Source organism: Caloenas nicobarica, chromosome 24 (genome assembly GCF_036013445.1).
Source record: "Caloenas nicobarica isolate bCalNic1 chromosome 24, bCalNic1.hap1, whole genome shotgun sequence".
NCBI classification, from domain to species: Eukaryota; Metazoa; Chordata; class Aves; order Columbiformes; family Columbidae; genus Caloenas; species Caloenas nicobarica.
This window is the reverse complement of record NC_088268.1, coordinates 5,080,312-5,100,605: the sequence shown is the minus strand read 5'-3', so window position 1 is coordinate 5,100,605 and position 20,294 is coordinate 5,080,312. Positions and strand designations below refer to the sequence as shown.

At 52.4% G+C, this 20,294-nt stretch overlaps 1 protein-coding gene and 1 long non-coding RNA gene across 22 annotated transcripts in view; one reads left to right on the top strand and one right to left on the bottom strand.

Moving 5' to 3' along the window:
- The window catches only part of EPOP (elongin BC and polycomb repressive complex 2 associated protein), a 28,475-nt gene extending 9,203 nt beyond the window's left edge, over positions 1-19,272 (bottom strand). For 12 of the 21 annotated variants that reach the window (XM_065650897.1, XM_065650895.1, XM_065650899.1 and 9 more), the window contains exons 1-5: positions 16,571-19,272; positions 1,413-1,565; positions 1,262-1,338; positions 333-464; positions 172-248 (exon numbers count right to left, since the gene is read on the bottom strand). In XM_065650897.1, coding sequence (XP_065506969.1) covers positions 16,596-18,791 — 2,196 coding nt within the window. In that variant the 5' untranslated portion in view covers positions 18,792-19,272 and the 3' untranslated portion in view covers positions 172-248; positions 333-464; positions 1,262-1,338; positions 1,413-1,565; positions 16,571-16,595. The other 9 variants (XM_065650905.1, XM_065650904.1, XM_065650903.1 and 6 more) reach the window with 7 other exon arrangements.
- Positions 16,390-20,059, top strand: LOC135997945 (uncharacterized). The gene is made up of 3 exons (XR_010607511.1): positions 16,390-16,682; positions 18,571-18,664; positions 19,750-20,059. It is a non-coding gene; the product is annotated as an uncharacterized LOC135997945 (long non-coding RNA).
- Positions 20,060-20,294: the final 235 nt, after the last annotated feature.

Genomic DNA, 20,294 nt, shown 5'->3' with positions numbered 1-20,294 from the left:
AGATGGTAAGAAAAACTTTGTAATAATAAGGACTATTAGAGCCCTGCGACAGCCGAGGGAGGCAGTGGGATCTCCATCACTGGAGGCTCTTAAGAAGAAGACAGACAAATATGTCAGAAATTATAGAGGAATAGTTGATCCTGCCTTGGGGCAGGGGATAAAGTAAATTACCTTTTAAGGCCCCCTCCAGCAATTCCTTGTGAGCCCTGTCACCAAAGGCTGTATGCCTTTAAGCAGAAAGCATCTCCCTGAGAAAACAAGCACATCTATCACCAGGAAAGTGGTGTCATTAGCAAAGCTGAGGAGGCTGATGCACAGAGGTGAAGACCCACCAGCCCAGATGAAGATGCAGGATTGATCGGCTCAATGAGCGACCCCGTGTGCTGGGGCACCCACTCCCTGCAAAGGGCTCTGGGAGGAGAACATCTCAGCAAATGGAAGATCCTTGGGCAGGCAGCAAGGTGCTGAGGCAAAGAGGAGGAAAAAACCGAGAGATTAGCAAAGTATTTTGGACAGATGGGGAAAAAAAATGAAACAGACTTTTTTTTGGTTTTTTGCATGACCACTCTTTAGCACATTTTGGGAGCATTTGGTTCCCATGGCTGAGCTCTGCCCCAGCACACCAGGAGCATCTAAAGCTACAGACGAGTTCTATCCTGGGAGATGTACCCACACGTGGGAAGAGGCTGCCTGGGAACCAGCAGGACTGATTTGCCATTTAGAGCATCAAATCGTGCTAACGGTGACAGGATTTCCCTTCCTTTTCAAAGATGAGCTCTTCATGTCAGCTGTTTAGCATAAAGTGAACAAGTGAGCCAGACCCGTCTCCTACCTCCTGCAACCTTTATTCCCCACTGAGCCGCTTGTCAGCTGCTTGCTGATGGGTACGTAACTCTATCTGGGAGCGTTATCTCATGCGGGGCCGAGGGAAGAGCTGCCTGACCCTCCCCAGGGGGGAAAACATGGGATGTATCTGCACGAGGTCCAGGTTGGCTGTTTTTTTGGGCGTTTTGGAGTGGTTTATGGGCACGCTGCAGACAGCGGGGCTGCAGCCAGCCCCTCTCGCCCGGCCGGCGCGGGGGGACCGCAACGACGGGCTCGGTGCCTCGGGGATGTCGTCATCCCGTAAATCTGCAGCGTTCTCTGGAGACGGTGGTCCAGACACAGGAGAGGTTGGTCACGGCTTCCCCAGAGACCTGCTAACGAGTCTGGAGCCTGACTCCAGAGAGCCAGGGAGCCTGGGAGGGGGACGGGGACTTACCTGCATCCCAGCAACAAGTGGCCGCTAACGCAGGTATCTCTCTTGTCCCAGGCTTGCACCCCCACCTCCTCCTGGGTCTGAGATAAGAGACAAAAATCAGTGTTTAGCAGGAGCCCCCATCCTGGCCAGGGAGGCTCCTGTGTGCCCCTACCCTAACAAAAGCATCTGTGTTTATTCCCAGCACGTCCAGCCTCTGTAAGGAGACAGCGACGCCCCAGACCAGGTGGGATTCCAGATCCAGGGCAAACGACAAACCTACTCAGGACCTTCATGGGTCTCACCAGCTTCGGTCTAATCCAGAAACCTGCAGGATTGGGGATACACATTAATTACACCCAGGGGTTGCTGCAGGGAGCAGCATGTGCACAGGCTGCAGCGTGCAAGAACATTTTAGTGCTTCCACCCAGCAGCACATGGACCCTTTGGCAGCCACATACACCCCCTGGTTGTGGGGCTGCTGCTGCTTGGGTCCCTCTGCCTTCAGAGGGTGATGCTGGGAATGAGAATCAGGCACCAGCAAAACCGTGGGGAAAGGCAGGTACCCGGTCGCTATAGAAACCAGCAGCAGGAGGATGGAGGAGGAGGAGGAAGATGGGGTGCAGATCTGCACCACGCTGCTTCCCCAAGCAGCATCGGCTTTCCCTGGCCCCGAGGTGACTGTCCCCACCAGCTGTGCTGGTTCGGAAACCCCCAGCTTGCCCAGGGTTGGGGACAAGGCTTTACTGCTCCCCAGGGGATTATTCGGCCTCTCCAAGCCTTGGAGCTTCACCTTTGTAGCAAAGAAAAACAGCCTTTCCCCGCCAGGTTGCTCAGAATACAAATTCATGGATAGTTGCTTGAGATGGGATGTATGTTGAGGGGTGGTAGTGTCACCCAGGATGAGCCTTGCATGACTTTGGGCAGAAAGCAGTGACAGAGGAATACACAACTCATCAACTCAAGCATTTTCCTCCCCAGTTATAAGTTGGGGTGCAGCCAGGAGCACATGGAACACCCCGCCCAGGCTGGGGTGTGGAGCAGTTCAGCAAACCTGGAGAGAGGGAACGCAGCAAGCGCAGCCCCGCGCATCACAAAGCGCCACGAGCAAAGCCAGGAGCAGGGCGACGGCATTATCAAAATTTTAAAGGAGGAAAAGGGAGCAAGGGATGGGGAAGGGTAGCTCATGGGGCAGGCGGCATATGGTACCCAGATCCCGCCCCATTGCCCCCTCCCCTCGGCTGCCCAGGCTCAGGTATCACAGCCCCTCCATATGCCATCAAATCACCGTGACCTACAAATTAGCTTCTAGCCCCATTTTATGCTAAATGGTGTAGGAATACAACAGGCCGTGGCAAGACTTCAAATTAAGACTGCCAATTAATGCTCCTCTTGGGGCTAATTAAATATTACTTTCTACAGCACTTTTTTCCCTTCCCTTAAATGCTTTGCCAACTACTTCCAGACCCGGAGCATCGCGGCTGCCTGGGGCAGCAGCCGCGGCACGGGGGGACCCTCCCTGGTACCCGGGCAGGAACCTCGGCATCCACACACCCGTGTCGAGTTCTAACGCGGGCTGAAGTGATTTGATTTGGGAGTGATCAAGAAGCAAATTGGCCTTGCAGAGATTTCAATCAAAGGTTCTCTGAAGTCAAGAGCTTGCAATTCCTTCTACCTTTGACTGAAACGCCTTTAAGGCTGCGAATTATACAGGCAGAGAGATGATGGGGAGTGATGGGTGGTGGATTCTCACCTGTCTGGGTTAGCAGGTGGCAACAGGTCCCTGTGCCACAGGCTGCTGTGACGAGGCAGCTGTAACCCTGCCGTGAGCCACACGTCCAGCCAGAGCTTTGTCCTCTCTCCAGAGCCTCTCTGAGCTTGTTTTGGGGTCTCACACATCATGAGGAGCCCCCCAGGGACACAGCACTATCCTCAGCTAAATGTGCTCAACACACACCAGAGTCTGCAGAAAGCCTGAAACCATCGCTCCGCATAGAGACGGGAATGGGGGGCTGGTTTTCAAAAGCACATTTTGATTTCCAAAGCTGCAAGAGTGTTAAAGAACAGAGCTGTTGCAAGGAGGCAGAGCCAGAAGCAGGATGTGGGGGGCGCTTCCCCGAGCTCCTGCCTTCCCCAAATTCAGCTTTGGAAACCAAACAGCTGCCACGACCTCCAGACAGACAGGAGACGGGCAAAGGGCAGATTGTGCAGAACAGCCTCTCTGCCTGCAGCCCTGCAGGCAAGGAGAGGGCAGAGCCCTCGAGCTGGCAGCCAGGGCTGCTGGCCAGTGCTAAGTCACTGAGACAAATTTCAAAAGGGTAGAAAGGCCAAAAAAAAAAAAAAAAAAGAAGAAAGGATGAGAGATGAGAAAACATCTCGGCTGGTACAGCCAGCCCTGAGCCCCAGGAGAGCATCAGCTACTGGGCTTCTCCTCCCGTTTCCATGGTAACACAATTTGGTGCTCTTTAGAAGAGCTCGCTCCCCCTAGTTAATTTTATTTCGTGTTTTGAAATAAAAGTGGTTGATGTGGCTTTTGTCTCAGGAGCCTCATGGGCTGGGGGGAGACAAGGGGAAATATCAGCGGATCTGGAGGGGCTGCAGAGGGGAAAGGGGAACCCGGACCCCCCCACATCAGCCATCCCGGAGGAGCAGCTTTGCTGGGTCCGAGTGCTCGTGGGGTAGGACACATCGCGGTGCTGCCTGTCAACCACAGGGTGGGCTCCCCCCTCGGAGGTGATGAGCTGGAGGTGGGCGCCAGCCCCATCACCCACTCCCTGACCTTGGGAAACACCCCAGACCCTCAATTCCCCTCCAGCGAGCTGGCGTCACCCCCTTCTTTTGCCCATCCATCCCCCCGCACAGGGCAGACACTCCCTCTGGCTGTGCAGATGTAGTGTCACCCCCAGCACCCCCCCCAAATATGAGCACCCACCCCCAAGGACCCAGCACAATACACAGAGTCCAACCATGATATATTGTGTGCGACAAAATAACACAGGGCAACCCTGAGCCCTCATGCTCCAAAAATCCTCCTTTTCTCCCCAGAAACATCCCCAGGACGGGAGCAGGGAAGGGGCTGGGAGACATCGAGCCAGCACAGACCATCCCGTTCCTCTTTACAGCATATTTTCTACACCAAAACCAGGCACTGGGCTAACGAACACGCACGCAGCTGTTAGTTGCTAACAGTAGGGCTGTTTGGGAGTGTTTTGATTAAATATTTCTCATTGAAAATTCCGACTGGTTGAGATCAAACTCGTTCGCCTGAAATAATTGGTGTGGAGAAGTTTTCCAGTTAAAGGAAAAGGACTGAGAAGTACGTTGTGATTTTGCTCCCTTTAAACTATAATACACTCTGTTTCACAATCTAATTTATAGGGAAAGAATGTTAAGAGAGATCAAGTCAATGTTTTGAAGCAGTAGGAAGAAAAATGCTTCAGTAACCAGGCAGCTCTGTGGATCTTCCACTGGCTTTAAAAAAAAAAAAAAAAAAAGAAAAAAAAAAAGAGAGAGAGAGACTTTTCATCCAACAGAAAATGCAAAAACACTTTAAAATTTCGGTCATCAGAGCAAAAAAGCTGAGATCAGGTTGCTCAGAGCCCCAGGGATGGGGCATCCTCCACCTCTCTGGGTACCTGGGCCAGGAACTCCCCACCCCCAGGGATAACAGATCCTCCCGGCCCGCCGGCTGCTGGAGCCCCGGTGGCCTAATGGGTAAAGCACTGGGCTGGTAAGGGCGGGGTCTCGGGTTCGAGTCCCCGGCGGGGTGACTCGCCCGCTCCCACCAGGTGACTCTCATTAACGCCTCAATCAGCAGGAGGCCCTGGGTGGGGAATGCAGGGAGTGGAGCGGTAGGGGGCAGTGCTGCGCAGGCAGGGGGGGCCGGTCCTCATAGGAACGGGCCGCATCGAACAGGTGTGAGGAACCGGAACACGGTTCTAAATAATATCGAAACTACAAAAATGAAAAAAACCCTACAAAACTACCAAAAAGAAAACTCAAAATGCAGGGAAAAAAAGGCAAAGTGCAGGAAAACAAAAGGCAAACTGCAGAAATGCAGGGGAAAAAAGGCAAAAAAAAAAAAAAGTCAAAATGCAAAAATGCAGAGAGAGAAAAGTCAAAATGCAAAAAAGAAAAGTTAAAATGCAAAAAAACCTGCAGAACTACCAGAAAGAAAAGTCAAAAAGAAAAAAAAAAATCAATTCAAAAAATCTATTTTTACCAAAAAAAAAAATCAATTCAAAAATATCAAGCTATGCCATCAGAAACAGCTCCCGCAAAGCAAAAAAGGCGGTTGAGATTGCAGGAAAATTCGGACTCCGTACGCGTGCTTGACCCACCGCTGAGGGAAGTGGGTCAACGGTAAGGGTGTAAAAAACCTACTGGTTAAGCCTCTCAAACCAGTTAGGACCTGGTTTAGTGCTGGAGTTGGGTCATGGTTGGACTGGATAGACCGTGAGGGTCTCTTCCAACAGAGAAACGATCCTGTGGCTCTCCCCTCCTCTAGTTTGAAACCATCACCCCTCATCCTGTTGCAACCTGCTCAAAAGTCTGTCCCTTGCAGGAGGACACCAATATGCACCGGAGAAAAATGAGTAAAACCCCCCAAATTCTACGCAAACCAACCCCCCCTTACCTGTGCGGGCAGCCCCGGGAGCAGCAGCAACTCCCGGGCAGATATTGCCACCGTGTGGGCAGCACCAGCTGCAGCAGCTCCGCAAAAATACTCACAACTCTTAATTTAGCACAGGTTCTCTCTATGCTAAAAAATTAGAAAAAAAAAAAAAAGTGATGAGCCTCTGCGGGGGTTATTGCTGTGCAGCCCCTGCTGGGGTCGGTGGTGAGATGAGAGGCAGGGGATGGGGCATCGTCACCCGGCGGTTTGTGCACCCCTGGGTTGGCAGCTGTGGAGGGTGAACAAGGAAATAAGTTCATTACCAGCCTGTTTAATTTGCAGCTACGCAGCCCTGGAGAAAAGCTGCACCACCCTCTAAAATATATATATATATACCTTGTGCATCCAAAGTGTTTTCTAAGCACCACCTTTATATTGGTTTAATTATTTCCACAATACATTTTCCGCCGAAGCGATGCAAACACCAGTGTGGACGTGCATGGGCAGAAATCAAAGCGCTGCCGTTTATTCCCCTTCCCTGCAGCTGAAAGTCTCTAGGGAGGAGAAATCTCGCGGTCCCGGGGGTTCTCCCCTGTGCTGCGGCTCCCGTTCACACACAGGGTTGTGGAAATCGGGAGCAGGAGAAGCCTCGTGGGCTGTGACGGTGATGGCAAATTCCAGCAGCAAGGCAGGGAAAAGAAGCAAAGCGATTTTGCGACCGCCTCCAGCACCTCGTGGGTAACCAGGTTTGCAACCAAAAGCATTAAATAAAAGGGTCCTACAAGGCTCACGGCTGCAAACCGGCAAGGGGAGCGGTACAGAACATCGGCGCAGAAACGCAAAACAGCCTCTGTGAGCCCAGGGGAAGTCCAGCCTCGCAAGGACGACTCCGGGCTAATGCTTGTGCAATAAAATTGACGGCAGCTTCTTTCTAGCAGGCTCTGGGTAAGTGTTTGACCCAACTCCAGTCAATCTAACATCGTTACACCGCAGTTAATGTCAGTTTGAAAGTGCTTTTATAGCTGAAACGCTGCTGTACTTAATGTAAACACCGAGGTTATGAGGATTCTTGCATTGACACGGGGAGGTTGTGCTGATTAGCTTAAATCACCGTCATGTGGTATTAGTTAAAAGGATGTAAAAAGCAGCGGCTGAGGCCTTGTCTGCGCTGCCGCGTGGGGCTCGTGGGGGTGGAAGGAAGCGACCGGGCTCCTGCCACTGTTACACCCTCGGGGACCTTGGGTGAGTGCACATATAGGGATAAATTGGGGTGGTTTTTTGCAGGGGTGACAGAGATCATTTCGTTATGATATTGATAAAAAGCACATGGAGAGCGGTGCTGCCAACATGCGCATGCTGGGACCCCAGTGCTCCCCGTACGGGGATTCCATGAGCTGCGGCACAGCTCTGGGCTGGGGAGGTTCCCTGAGTGATGCTGCAAGTCCTACAGAGCATCCCGGCAGGATCCTCGTCCTGCAGCGCATCCCAATGGGATCCTGATCCTGCAGCGCATCCCAATGGGATCCTGATCCTGCAGAGCATCCCAGCAGGATCCTCGTCCTGCAGCGCATCCCAATGGGATCCTGATCCTGCAGAGCATCCCGGCAGGATCCTCGTCCTGCAGCGCATCCCGATGGGATCCTGATCCTGCAGAGCATCCCGGCAGGATCCTCATCATGGAAGAAAAACTCCTCCAGCACGAGCAGGGGCTTTGGGCTCCTCACCGGGCTTTGGCGGGCGACAGGAGATGGGAAATGGGGCTTTGGGGAAGTTTTGCAGTTGATGTGGACAGAGACGGGATGAGACCCGCTGAGGGACAATCTGGAGGCCATCGGCTGGTCCCAGCTGGATGTGAGGGCTCCAAGGGTTTCAGAACAGGGTGGGAGCACTGGAAGCCCTCCCCCCTGCAGAAAATAAACCACCAAATCGCATCCCCACCCTGACTGCAAACCCCATCTCACCCCCCCACCTGCTGTCCCCTGCGTGTCCCCCGCCACGTCCCCTCCGGCCGGGGCATCGCCCTGACCCCACCTTCGCCTTGTCCACGCACCAACGTCCTTCCACTCCTGGGGTTGGGTTGTTTTGGGGTTTTTTTTTGAGAACATTTATAAAGATCTCATTGTTGAAAGGAAAAATGGGATCTCCTTTCCTTTTACCTTCCAGGGCAGCCCTAACCCCTCTCCCCTCGCACAAAAACACACAGGAAAGGGGTTTCTTTTCTGCTTGATTAGATTCAAAGGGATCTTTGTCTGGGGGTAGGTAGAGAAAAGCCCTCCCCCACCTCCCTTTTGACCCTCAAGACTCTTGTCTGGTTTTGTTTTAAACCAAGAGAGACAGAGCTACACCCTTGGGATGTTATAAATATATATATGGGGAGGATGGTCAGGGTGGCGTCATTCGACTTTCCCCGACGGCAGCTCCAATCCGACCGACCCCCGCTTCTCTCCCCCGATCTCTGGAGCACAAGCCGGGGTTTGCCTCCCAACGCAGGGGGGCAAAATCTATATTATATATTTGCACATGGGGACATACGTGCTCCACGCAAGTGCATACGTACACCCGTAAAACACACGCGAATGCAGCTGCACACATTTCCACCTGCAAAAATAATGCGGAAAAACACACCAGACTCCTCGATACCTTTTTTCCTGTCTCAATTTTTCTCACATTTAAAAAAAAAATTAAAAAAATTTAAAAAGCTATTTTGAAAACCATGTGCCTCTCCTTATCTTTACTGGCAATTAATTTCAAGGAGGGGTGTTCGATTTTGACAAGGATTCTAAACATGTTAATATTTGAATAGGAGGAAAAAAGTAAGACATTAATTATTCAGGTATTAGTAGGCATGCTGACAGCAGAGCCCAAACGATTTTCTGTCACAAACTGCTATTAATGGATTTTTTTTCTCCTCCACGGAAGTATTTTACAAAGTCTCAGTACCAGCATTTTTTGTGAAAGAGTAAGTGCTGAAATTATCATTATAATTGCAGGAGCAGCAAGGATTAATAATGAAAATAATGGGATCCGGAGCGCACAACAGACACGAATCTCCCCTGTAATCGCCTGATTAAAAACCAAACGTACAATATTGTGGAGTGCAGTGGTGAAATGAAACGTCCCCTTTGGGGGCTCAACCTGCAGCCAGGGTCCCTCATCCCAACCTGCACCCCAGGGTCCTGCACCCCAGGGACCCACATCCCTTGTGTTCACACCCCAACCTGGGGACCACATCCAGCCCCGCGCCCCCCGTGCCCCCATCCCACACCACAGGATGAGGACGTTGCTGGGCGGCCCATTGCCAACCGAAAGGGGCTTCTCCCCCAGCACCCCCCACCCAGGCAGCACAGCTGGATGAGCCACAGCTGGAGAGAGAGCACAGCTGGGGGGAGCACAGCTGGGGGGAGCACAGCTGGTCCCTCCCCAGGTTCACAGAGTTCAGGCTGCCGAGATTTTCAGGTGAGATAGGGAAAGCTGACAGCCGGGGAGCCCCCAGGCAGGCCAGCAGCCGCCCTGACCCCCGCCACCTCCTTAGGGAGCCCCAGGGAGGAGGGACCGGGGGGACAGCCAGGTGGCACCCCCCCTTCCACCCTTCTCAGCCGCGCTCTCCCGAGGATGCTGCTCCCCAGCCAGTGCTCCCCACTCGCCTTCTCCTTCCCCAGCTCCCTCGGTGCTGTTTCCTTTTCCCAGTCCTAAAAAAAATGGAAATAAGGAAGGAAATGGGGGTGTTGTGACGTCATCCTGTCCCCTCGTCCACAGCTCTGCCAGGCCCTGTCCCCACCCAGGACACGTGATGGGTGCCCAGCAGCCACCCTCAAGTGACACCCAGTGTCCCTGGGTCGATTTGGGGGTGTAAGGAGCTTCTGTGCATGATTATTTCCCTTGGGGCACCTTTCAGAGCAGGGAATCCCACCTTGATAAATGCAGGGGAAAAAATGGGAATTAGCAGGAACAGAAAAATACAAATATACAAGCGAAGAATGAGAGTTATTTGCCCCATTGGCAGTTATTCACTTCCACGTGTATTTATGTATTAATATTTCTGCTGCTGGGAACCGACAAGGAGTATCTGAGCACTGACCCAACAGGGACAACAGTGGCAGAGACGGCAAATCTCCAGTACACCAAATAACCTTATTTCGCAGAAAACCACTTTGGCTCAGGGTTTTCCAGCCTGGAAGCAGCTGGTAAAGGGCTGGGGAGGGGAGACGGCAGCACCCGCATCCCTGCCCTCGCTCCCACCGCCTTTCAGGGCTGAGTTGGTCCCTCACACACTTAATCGGAGTTTTCTGCTCCCAAAATGCAGACTTTGGATTCACCTTTATCCCTCGTTACCGATGTTCCTGTTTATGCAGCACCAGGAAACGTAACACCAGCACCCACAAGCGAGATGCTAATGTATAAAATTAGTTTGAGCTAAGAACACAAAATTATAAATCTAACAGCAGCATTTTTGTTATTTTACCTTTTTTTTTTTTTTAATCCCCCAAAGTCACCTCTGATGAGAAGTTAAAGAACGGTTCGAAAATAATCCTCAACTCAGCCCTTTCGTGTGAGTCGAGGAGGACTTTTCATGGTGGTGGAAACCACAGCGCGTGGGCCTCGCTGCGCCCTGCTCGGGGAGGATTCATTTCACAGCACATCCCCATGGGTCATTTCTTTTTTCCTGACGTGCCGCTCGCATGCAGGATCCCAAGTTTCCTATGCGAGGTCTTCAGTTATTTGGGAGGGGGGTTAACCGCTGTAACGAATGGTTAATTACAAGCAGTCGCCCAGGCGGTTGATGGTATTTCTAGCTGATTAAAAGGCTGGACGAACCCGGTGTGTAAAAGTGCAGGAAAAAATGGAATTTCAGGTAAACCCGCTGAGTGCGCAGGGCCCCAGCACGCAGAGGGGAGAGGCGGAGGGGCAGCTGGGCTGAAACGGGGCTAAAACGGCTCAGAGGAGTCACACCAGCCTGGCTCCGTGCTGGGCGCGGGGTGGGGGCGCGGGGCAGCTCCAAGCCACGATTTAACGGCATCTTCCTCCCCCAGCCCCGGGAAGGGACGAGACCGGAGCTGCGCACCAGACCTGGCCCTAAAAAACTCCTTTTTCTGACAAAGGACACGCAAAATCCTCCCCCGGTTTTGGGGAGGAGGGATGGGGGGGAGGATGAGCACAGTTTCCCATATGGCCTCATTTAGGGTAATTTCTTTCAATTGCTAAAAGCATAAACTCCACCTATTGAGCCCGTAGATTTATATGGAACAGCTGAAGGATCCTCCAAAGAGCTTTGTGGGCTGACCGGGGGGCCCGGGCTCCCACCTTCCCGAAAGGTTGGTGGATAATTTCGGGTTGTTTTTCTGTTTGCTTTGTTTTTTCTTAAAAAAAAAATAAATAATTTTTTTTTTCTTTTTTTCCCTGCTTTTTTTTTTTTTAAAGAGGGAGATATTGATAACATGGGAGTTCGAAAGAGCCTCATAACTCACAATAAACCCTTGTCCGTTCTCTTCTATTGACTACATGTAAACATGGTAAATGAAAGGCCTTTAGTGACACTTAATCCCTCGCCCCCGGCCCCCCCGCTCCCTCCCTCCCCCAGCCCAGCCCTGGGAGGGGGTTACGCTGCTTTTTTTCTCACAGCTTGCTCCTCCACCGAGCCCCTCCTCTGCCATCTAATTTATCATTAACACCCTGACACTAAATTAAATAAATGCAGCGATTTCCCCCACACCTTGCTCCGGGGCTGCAGATTCTGCACCCCCCCCAGTTTTTTGGGGGGGTCATGAACCAGTCGCAAATCTACGGGCGGGGTGGGGGGGGCGGCAGGTCCCGTGCTGGTCCCTGCAGATAATTAACGTCATTATTAAATTGCCTTCTTTAAAAGATAATAATAATAATAATAATAGCAGGGTCATTTGGCTGCGATTAGAGCCGGCGCGGTCTCGCCGGGGTCGCCGCCTCCTGCTCGGGCTGCTCCCAAGCTTTGCCTCTCCAAATTTTAAATGTTTTCTACATTTTGCATTTAAACTCGAAATCCTCTCCTCCCTGCCAGAAAGGAGGGAAAACAAGGTGGGGGGGGCGGGGGGAAAGCTGCAAATAGGTTTCGAGCGCCGCGTTCCTGATTTGCAGATCAATATTCTGGTGTAATTTCGATTTCAGTGATTTCTAAGGGCAGAGGGGATTTTTACCTGGTCTCCTGCAAGAGCGAGGTCATCGCATGATGTTGTGGCAATCGAATAATACCTGGTTATTAATCACAACTAATGAGGTCCTGACTTGGGGTGCGTTTCGTTTCTCTTTCCGGCTTTCTCGTTTTGGAGAGAGAATCTTTCTGGCTGTGAAAGAGCCGGACAAATTCTTCCCAGGTCAGAATTTCACCCTTCCCAACCCAGGGCCAAAATAACAGACTTTAAAACCCACATTGCACAGATAAAAAACCCACTTCTTTGGGTTGCTTGCTCTGATCCTTGTTGGGGTTTGTGTTTGGACCTGGTTCTACCGAGGCTGCTCCACTGGGATCTTCCAGCCTTCGGCCGTTTTCCTTGGGTCAAGGTTTAAAAATAAACCCAAAGAGCTCCTTCCATAAAGGGCACTAACTCCTGAGGCCCTCAAAATAGAAACACATGTTTGGGGAACAGTCTCCAGCCTACAAATTAGAAGGAAGGAGCTATCGATTTCCAATTAAATGTCCAGGGAAAAGGGCTCATTTGGGGCAAAATTTGTCCACAGGAACGCGCACATCACCCAACCCAAAGCACATGCGTGCACGCTCGCTCGCACATGTGAAGGACACACATGTCACAGGCGTGCGGAGCCCAGGACGTGGCCGCAGACACGTGGGGACACGGAACAGGCCCACGCGGGTCCCACACGGGGGGTGTGGGCGGAGGGGGCCGCGTTCCGAATAATCTAAATAAACACGCACAGCCAGATGTGCGAAGCCACAGCTGGACAGAGCCCAGCGGCACAGGCTGACACGCACCCCCCCGCGACACAGCCTCCGTGGGTCCAAACACACACACGCTCTCGGTGCACAAATGCACGACCCTCCCCAAAGCGAACACCCCCAGCTCCCACAAACACCAGCCAACCCACCTCCTCCCCCCGGCACAAAAAAAGCCCGAATATCAGCCAGTTCTGTAAAAAAAAAAAAAAAAAAAAAAGGTATTTATTTCTCAGCCTAGATTCCATATTGCACGCAGGAATTAACACTTTCATCGTCATATACTTACAACAACTTCAAATAAATAAAGGTACAGTAAATCGAAACAGAAAACCCAATACATGGCTGGAAAAGGCTCTTTCCTCCCCTGGGTGGTTATTTTTAAATTTATGTTTGAGGCCGGGGTGGGGGGGAAAGGCAGCAGGGAAATAACTCCCCTCCCCATCCACAGCACCCCCCAAAAATAAATTATCCCAGGGAGAAGCATCCCTGGGTCCGGGGATCCAGCACAGAAACACCCATGAAGTGACCGACATTTTTCAACCCACTGGATGGGGATTTTTGATCCAGCAATGCAAAGAGAGAGCAAAGGTCCCTGAACCCCCCCAGCCACCAAATAAACCCTTACAAACCGTGATTACAAAGCACCACACCGTATCCAAGCTGAGATTTTTCCTGAGTCTAAAGCAGGCTGCATTTTTAAAAGCAGCACCCTTTAATAAAAGTTTTCTTTATTCTTTTTTACAAGATACTTTCCGTTTTGTCCTACCTACACAAACATTGTTATGGGGGGAAAAAAAAAAAAAAATCAGGTTTTGCTTCTTTTGCACCCGTTTGGAAATAAAGCAACGTCACTAATGTCGTTATAAAGGTGCCTTTCTATTCTTTATCCGGTCCTGGCGATGCGAGTTGATCTTTTACTCAAAACCAGAACTAGTTTGATCGCTCGAATCGCTCCTTCCCCCGGCTCATTGTGTCCCGCAGAGGTTTTGCTTCTTCCAACCAGCTGCCGCTTGGCCTTTCTCATTTTTTAAGTCCAAACACGCTATTTTAGATAACAGTTTGTGTTTTCTTTCTTTTTTAAATGTTTATTTTTTTTACTTTCGATGCATTGCCACCCTCTTCTCCAGTCCCTTACTGAGGGATTGCTAGGAAGATTACTTTATTTTTTCTTTTCTTTTCTTTTCTTTTTTTTTTTTAATCGCTTAATTTCCTTGCAACGCCTTTAAAAACAACTGGGGGAATTATTATTTTTTACGATTATTCTTGTTCGCTGCGAACGGGATGGTTCTGCTGCTTGAGGAGCCTTTCGGGGTGTGTTTGTGTGGAAAGTTTTGAGGTATTTTGCATCGTATTCACAACCCCCTTGCATTATATACAGAAATCTGCACAGAATGTGCGAGCAGAGAAATGTGTCCGGACGTGTAAAGCCTGAAGGTCCGCACACGCAGCATGGGTGAAAAGCCGTGTTTTCCACACGCCCACAGGTACAAATGCACAAATATACACAGAGAGAAATGTCCGTGGAGCTGCACACGCGCGGGTGCCGCTCACCCCCCGCACGCCCTTCCCGAGGTGTTTCTACTCCTTAGAAAATATTCCTGAGTTATTTGGCTGGTCCTGCCCGCGGCAGACGGAGCTGCGGAGCCTGGGGGTTGCTGCCTTTTAAAATTTATATATATATATATGTATATATATATAAAAATATTTTTTTTAGCGTTCATTCCCAGCGCGGATCTCGTGGGATTTTTTCCTGCCCGGTCTCCGCTTTGTGCGGCCGGGGGTCCCTCCCGCACCGCTCCGTCCCACCGACCTTTCCTTAATTTTTTTTTTTTTTCCTAGAAAATACATTTTTAACCCCATCTGGATTTGCGGGAGTCGGGGGGAGGGAGAGAGCGATCGTGCTCCGGGCTCAGGAATTAACACGGAAAACGGGTAAACTCCCCCAAATCAGCTTTTCTGGCTCCTACACACTCTCAGAGTTTGGAGTTTGGTTGCTGGTTTTTTATATTTTTTTGGTAACCGTCCACGGCTACGGATATAAAACCTGAATATTTCGGAGACAGGAGAAATCCCCCTCTTTTGCTCAGCATGGTAGGAACGGGAGGTGGGTGAAGTAAACAAGAAAACGCAGTAAACCAAAAACCCGCTAAAAACCCAAGTAAAACAAACATTGCTTTTAGCAACAATTCACCATCTCCAAGAAAAACATCGCTTAATAGATACAAAATACGCTTGACCTTAAAAATGTCTTTTTTTTTTTTTACGCACTGATGGAATTAAACCAACAAAAAAAAATGAAAATGGGCCGTGCCAGATCTGAATATTTTCTTTTGAATTCTGCGATTATTCTCCTTTCCTTTCCTTTTCCACGGGAAGAAAAGGGCGCTGTGATGAGATTTGGGGGGGAAAGCAAATTTTTGGAGGATTGTGGAGGAAAAAGAGCAATCCCAGAGCGGGATCCTCGGCCGCGGGCTGCGAAGATTTTCTGCTGCAAAGAAGGGAAAGAAAAAGAACCTCCCCCACACTCCGACCCCCCCCCCAAAAAAAAAATCAGCTTTGATTTACCCAACGTTTCCAAAACAGAGCGGACTTCAGAGAGCCCGTCGGGCTTTGATGCCAAAGTGGGGTGGAAATCACATCAGAAATAGTCAAAAGAGCCAGTTACAAAGCCACTGGTTTGCAAGAAAAGTTAAACTGGGATATGATTTCCTCTGCAGAGCAGAGGGACATTCCCCCCGCATTCTTCCCCGCATTCCACCCCGGAGCTCGGGAGGGATCAAATTGTCCATCTGTACCCTATTGCTAATGCTCCTGGATCCCATTTCTTGTGCCCGTAAAGCTTTTACAGGCCTGCTACCTTTAGGCTATCGGAGTTGGGGTTATTATCCAGCAAACAACTCACTTTTTTTCCTTTTTTTCTTTTTTTTTTTCTTTTTTAATATACATGCAGCGGTTTCAAATAACTTCTTCTCAAAGCCTCCTGTTTTCTTTTAACGAACAGAATTTCCTGCTCTTTTTAAACTCGGTGTTTTCTTCCTGTCTCTTAAGCAGACAGAAAACATTACATCGCTATTAATATAGTTATTTGGAATAGCTGCTCCCAATTTCGCCGGGATTGAGTCGGACCGAAAAAGAGTGTTTATGCTGCGTGATATCATTATTTCTCTCTGCGTGTGATTATTATTTGTTTAATCCAATGCATTTATGGAGGAAAAGGGATAATTTGGACCTATTCTTTCCTCGGTTTTTGTCTTTTTTTTGGTATCTAGAGGGAGAGGCGAGACGGGGCGGCAGGAGCGGGGCCGGGAGCCCCTTCCCTCCCCTCCGAGCTGCGGTTCATCCCAAATCCCTTTCCTGGGAATAACCCATCGCGTTTGGCAGCAGAGCGAGGTGGGGGGGTGGGGGGTGGGAAGGCGTCCGCCCGCCCCGCACCCCGGGTTGGATCGCGTGTTTTAGCTTCGTCCCTTAAAACTCATCGCGAAAGCAACATGGGACCCTGACGCATGGACAAAAAATAAAATCCCAGAGCGGGGAAAGCCCCGTCCTCCCCCCAGCCGAAGCCGTGCACACACTCGCACCCCCCCGAAACGCTCCCGCCCCGCCCTGCGCCCCCCGAGGCTCCTCCGGACACCCACCCCCGGCCCGGACACCCCCGGCGGGAGCGGCCCCGGGGGTCGGCGGGACGGAGGGTCCGCTCGCCCCCCACCAGCCCCTGGGGCACCCGGGCCCGGCCGCCCCCCTCTCCGGGACCCCCTCCCGCCCCCCCTGCAGCTCTCATCTGTTGCATGTAAACCTTTCCTCCGGGCCGTGCGCTGTCCTTAGAGATCCTCCAAGCTATAGCCCCGGAATTTGAGGCTGGGGGGCACCGGGATGGCGTTGCCCCCCAAGTGCCAGCTCCACAGCGGGTGAGTTTTGGAGAGGACCCAGGAGTTTTTAACCCCCAAGGAGGAGGCAGGACACAGGTCCCCATCTTCCCCCACGACCAGGGAGGGAATACAGGGGAAGTTGCCCATGAGGCTGAAGGAATTCCGAGGCGGGGTGGGCCCGGCGCTGCCGAGGCGTTTGCAGTGAGTGTTTCCCTTTTTGGCATTTCTCCTCGGAGTCTTTTGTGGCCTCCCTTTAGAGGAGCTCTGTTGCCTTTCTGCCTCAGCGCCTCTGGCAAGGCGTCTGCGCTTGGCATTCCTTTCCGAGCCATTGCCTTTCAAAGCTTTGTTTGACAAGGTGCTGGGGCTCTCTGCTCTTTTGGAGCCGGAGGATTTGAGCTCTGCGGCTTTACAAGGCTCCGTCCTCCCTCCGTGCCGCAAACTTTTCCCGTCCAGGTTGAACCCTTTGGCGTAACACCACAGCTTGGATTGCCGGATCAGCCGGTCAAAGTGCTCCCGCCGGGGCTCCCCCGGTTCCCCGGGCGGGGACGGGTCGAGGTTCCCCGGCGGCTCCTGAGCCGGGGGCTGCGGGGCCGAGCCCGGGGCCGGCTCTGGGGAAGGTGCTCGCCCGGTTAAAGCTCCGCTTTGCCTCTCTGCCTGGTCACTGGGGCCTAACGAGGCTCTATTGTTCGAGGCATCTTTGTGCAAATCCTTCCCTTTGGCGCAGGGCTCCGCGTCCCCAAAGCCTCCCTCCTTTTGTTGCGGATCCCCCCCAGGGGTGCTGCTCGGGGAGGGAGGGGGGGAGGAGGAGGAGAAGGAGGAGGAGGAAGGGGAGGCCTCCTGCTTTGCGTACAGCTCCGGCAGCGGCTGGGCCCCTGAGCCCAGGGCTAGAACCGGGCTCAAACTTTCCAAAGTTGATGCTCGCAAAGTCCTGGCCCAGAGCTGCTGCGAGAGGAAGAGGAGGTTGGGGTCGGGGCGCAAGGCTTTGCCCACGCTCGGGGGGGGCTCGGCGGGGCGCTCCTCACCGAGGGGCTCCCGAGGGGGCTGCGGCTGGAAGCGGGGCAGAGCCGCCTGCCTGTACCGGGTGCTCTGCACCGAGTCCCCGCTGCACAGCGAGCTGCTCTCCGACTCCGAGGAGCTGCCTTCCTCGCTGCTGCACGAGCTGTCCCCTTCCTCCTCCTCCTCCTCTTCCTCCTCCTCCTCCTCCGACGAGTCGCTGGATGTGGCGGGGCTGGACCCACCAAAGTCCAGGCTGGAGTCCGAGTCGCTGGAGTAGCCGGCGGAGGTTCCCTGCCTCTTGGAGCCGGGAAAGACGGAGGAGCGGCTTTTCCTGGCGGCTGCGGAACCCCTCTCCGCCGGGAAGAGCCCCTTGACACAGCAGGGACCCCGCTTGCGCCGGCCCGGCGGGGCGAGCGCGGCGGGATGCGCGGCGGGATGCGCGGCCGCGGGATGCAGCAGCGTCAAGTCGCGGGGGTAGCCGGCCAGGACACCGGCAAAGAGCCCCCCCCGACCCGCCAGACTGTAGCCCCTCCGGCCCCGGGGCGGCTTCTCGAAGGCGGGGAAGGCCCTGTGGAAGGGCTGCGGGAGCAGCGCGGCCGGTGCCGAGCGCGGCTTGGGGAAAGCGGGGGGCACTTTGGGGCGGGCGGGGGCCGGGGGGGAGCAGCAGCCGCCGGCTCTGCAGGGCGGCAGCAGCTGGGGCCGGGGACAGGGGAAGAGCTCCCCCGGGTCCGGCAGCAGCAGCTGCTCCCTCCTCTTGCTTTTCCTTTTCCTCTTCCTCCTCCGGGGGCTGAGGCTCTTGCAGGAGGTGCAAAGAGCCTCCAGGTCCGCCTTGGAGATGAGGGAACATTTCACCGCGCGGGTGGGCACCGAGTTGATGGCTTTGAGGGTCCGGAGCTCTTTGAGATCGCAGCGTCGGCTCTTTATCTTTAAGGTTTCCATCTTCTTGCTGATGGTGGTCCTGGGGATATCCTTAAACAGGTCGCTGAGGACCTGGGCCAAAGCAAACATCTGGGTGCCATTGATCTGTAAGTATCCCAAGTTTATCCCTTCGATTTCTTGATAGCCAGCATGAAAATCCCCCGGCCTGGCTTCCCCATTGTAATCCATGGTGGCTGGAACAATTCCGAAGGTCCCTTCGCAGGTCAGGAACATTTTGCAAGGAGCATTTACTTCGTCTCTTTCAAAGGGGGCATTGAAAATAAGGACATATTTGTTTCCACTCCCTGATCACACACATCCCTACCCCTCCGGAGAGGTGGGGAAGGGGGGAGGGGAAGAAAAAAAAAAAAAGAAAAAAAAGGCAAAGCAGTCGATCTCCCTTTCAAACGCTCCAGTCAATGGTTTGCAACATCTTCCAAACACCCAGTTCCTCCGCCTGTACCGGGGCTTGACTCCTCGTCTTCCCCCTCCCCAGCAAAAAAAAAAGAAAGAAAAATAAAGAAGTCAAACATCTTGCATCGTCCAGGCTCCCCCCGGCCAGCTCCCACCCCGCGGCCGCGCACCCCACCTTCCACTTCAAAAATAATCTCTTTGGGGGGGCGGGGCGGGGAATCAACAAGCACAGACCCCCCCACGCACACACTTTGCTGTGCAAAGCCACTGAGATGCTTAAGCAAACAAAGCTACCGACAAGGTGCGGGGTGGGGGGGGGGGGTGGAAAAATGGGGGGGGGGCTGGAGGCGGGGGAGCTCCGTGCGGTCCCACCTTCCCCGGGCTCCGCACTCGCGGCCCCGCCGCCGCGGCCGGTTTATTCCCGGGAACACCCCAGCGAGCCCTCCCCGCCACCCGCCAGCTGATTGGGCAACTCCGGCCCCGTGATGTCATCAAACCCCAACATTTCACACGCACACCCCCCGCGCAAAAACCCTCAGAAACCCCTGGGCGGGCCGCGCAGCGACCGCGCACCCACCGCGCAGCGCGGCCCCGGGCGCGCCCGCGGCTCCACCGCACACAATAGAGGCAGCCTGCGGGTTAGAGGTTTTTTTCCTTAAAAAAAAAAATATATATATATGTTACGAATTACGCCGTATTTTCGAGGTGGTGGTAGAGCGGGTTCCTCCGCTTTGTTTCCGCGTTTTAGCTTTCTTCTTTTTATTTTTTTTTCACGTAGGTTGTTGTATGAGAGGCTGCTGCACCTTCCCAAATCTGCCCGGATTCCATTGGGATGGGTGTGTGTTCGTATAGATTTAATAAAGCGTGAAAGATATTACTCTAACCGAGTTGTTCAAAACGATTGACTCCGCAACAATTCATCTCTCAGCCCGGAGTGGAATGCTTATTAATTGCCAATTACTGTATTTATTATCTGGAATGAGCACGGGCTGGAGCGCGGTATCAACAATAACATCGGCAATATGTGCAAATAAAAGAAATGCAAAGATATTTATATTCCTTTTTACTCACACACGTTCTTTATTCACTTCGCATCTGTTTCTTCCAAACTCTTTCTTAAAAAAAATAAATAAAAATAGAATTCTTTTGCATGCCTTTGCGCTGCTTAACTTTATTTCAAAGTTTAAGTCCCAAGATTTCTTCGGCATTTGGTAGCTCGCTCCTGCCTTACAAACCAGGCGATGTTTTCCCAAAAACAGAGCTGCAGATTCCTGTCTCCAAGGGGGAAAAAGTATATTTAAAAATAATTTTTTTTTAAAAAAA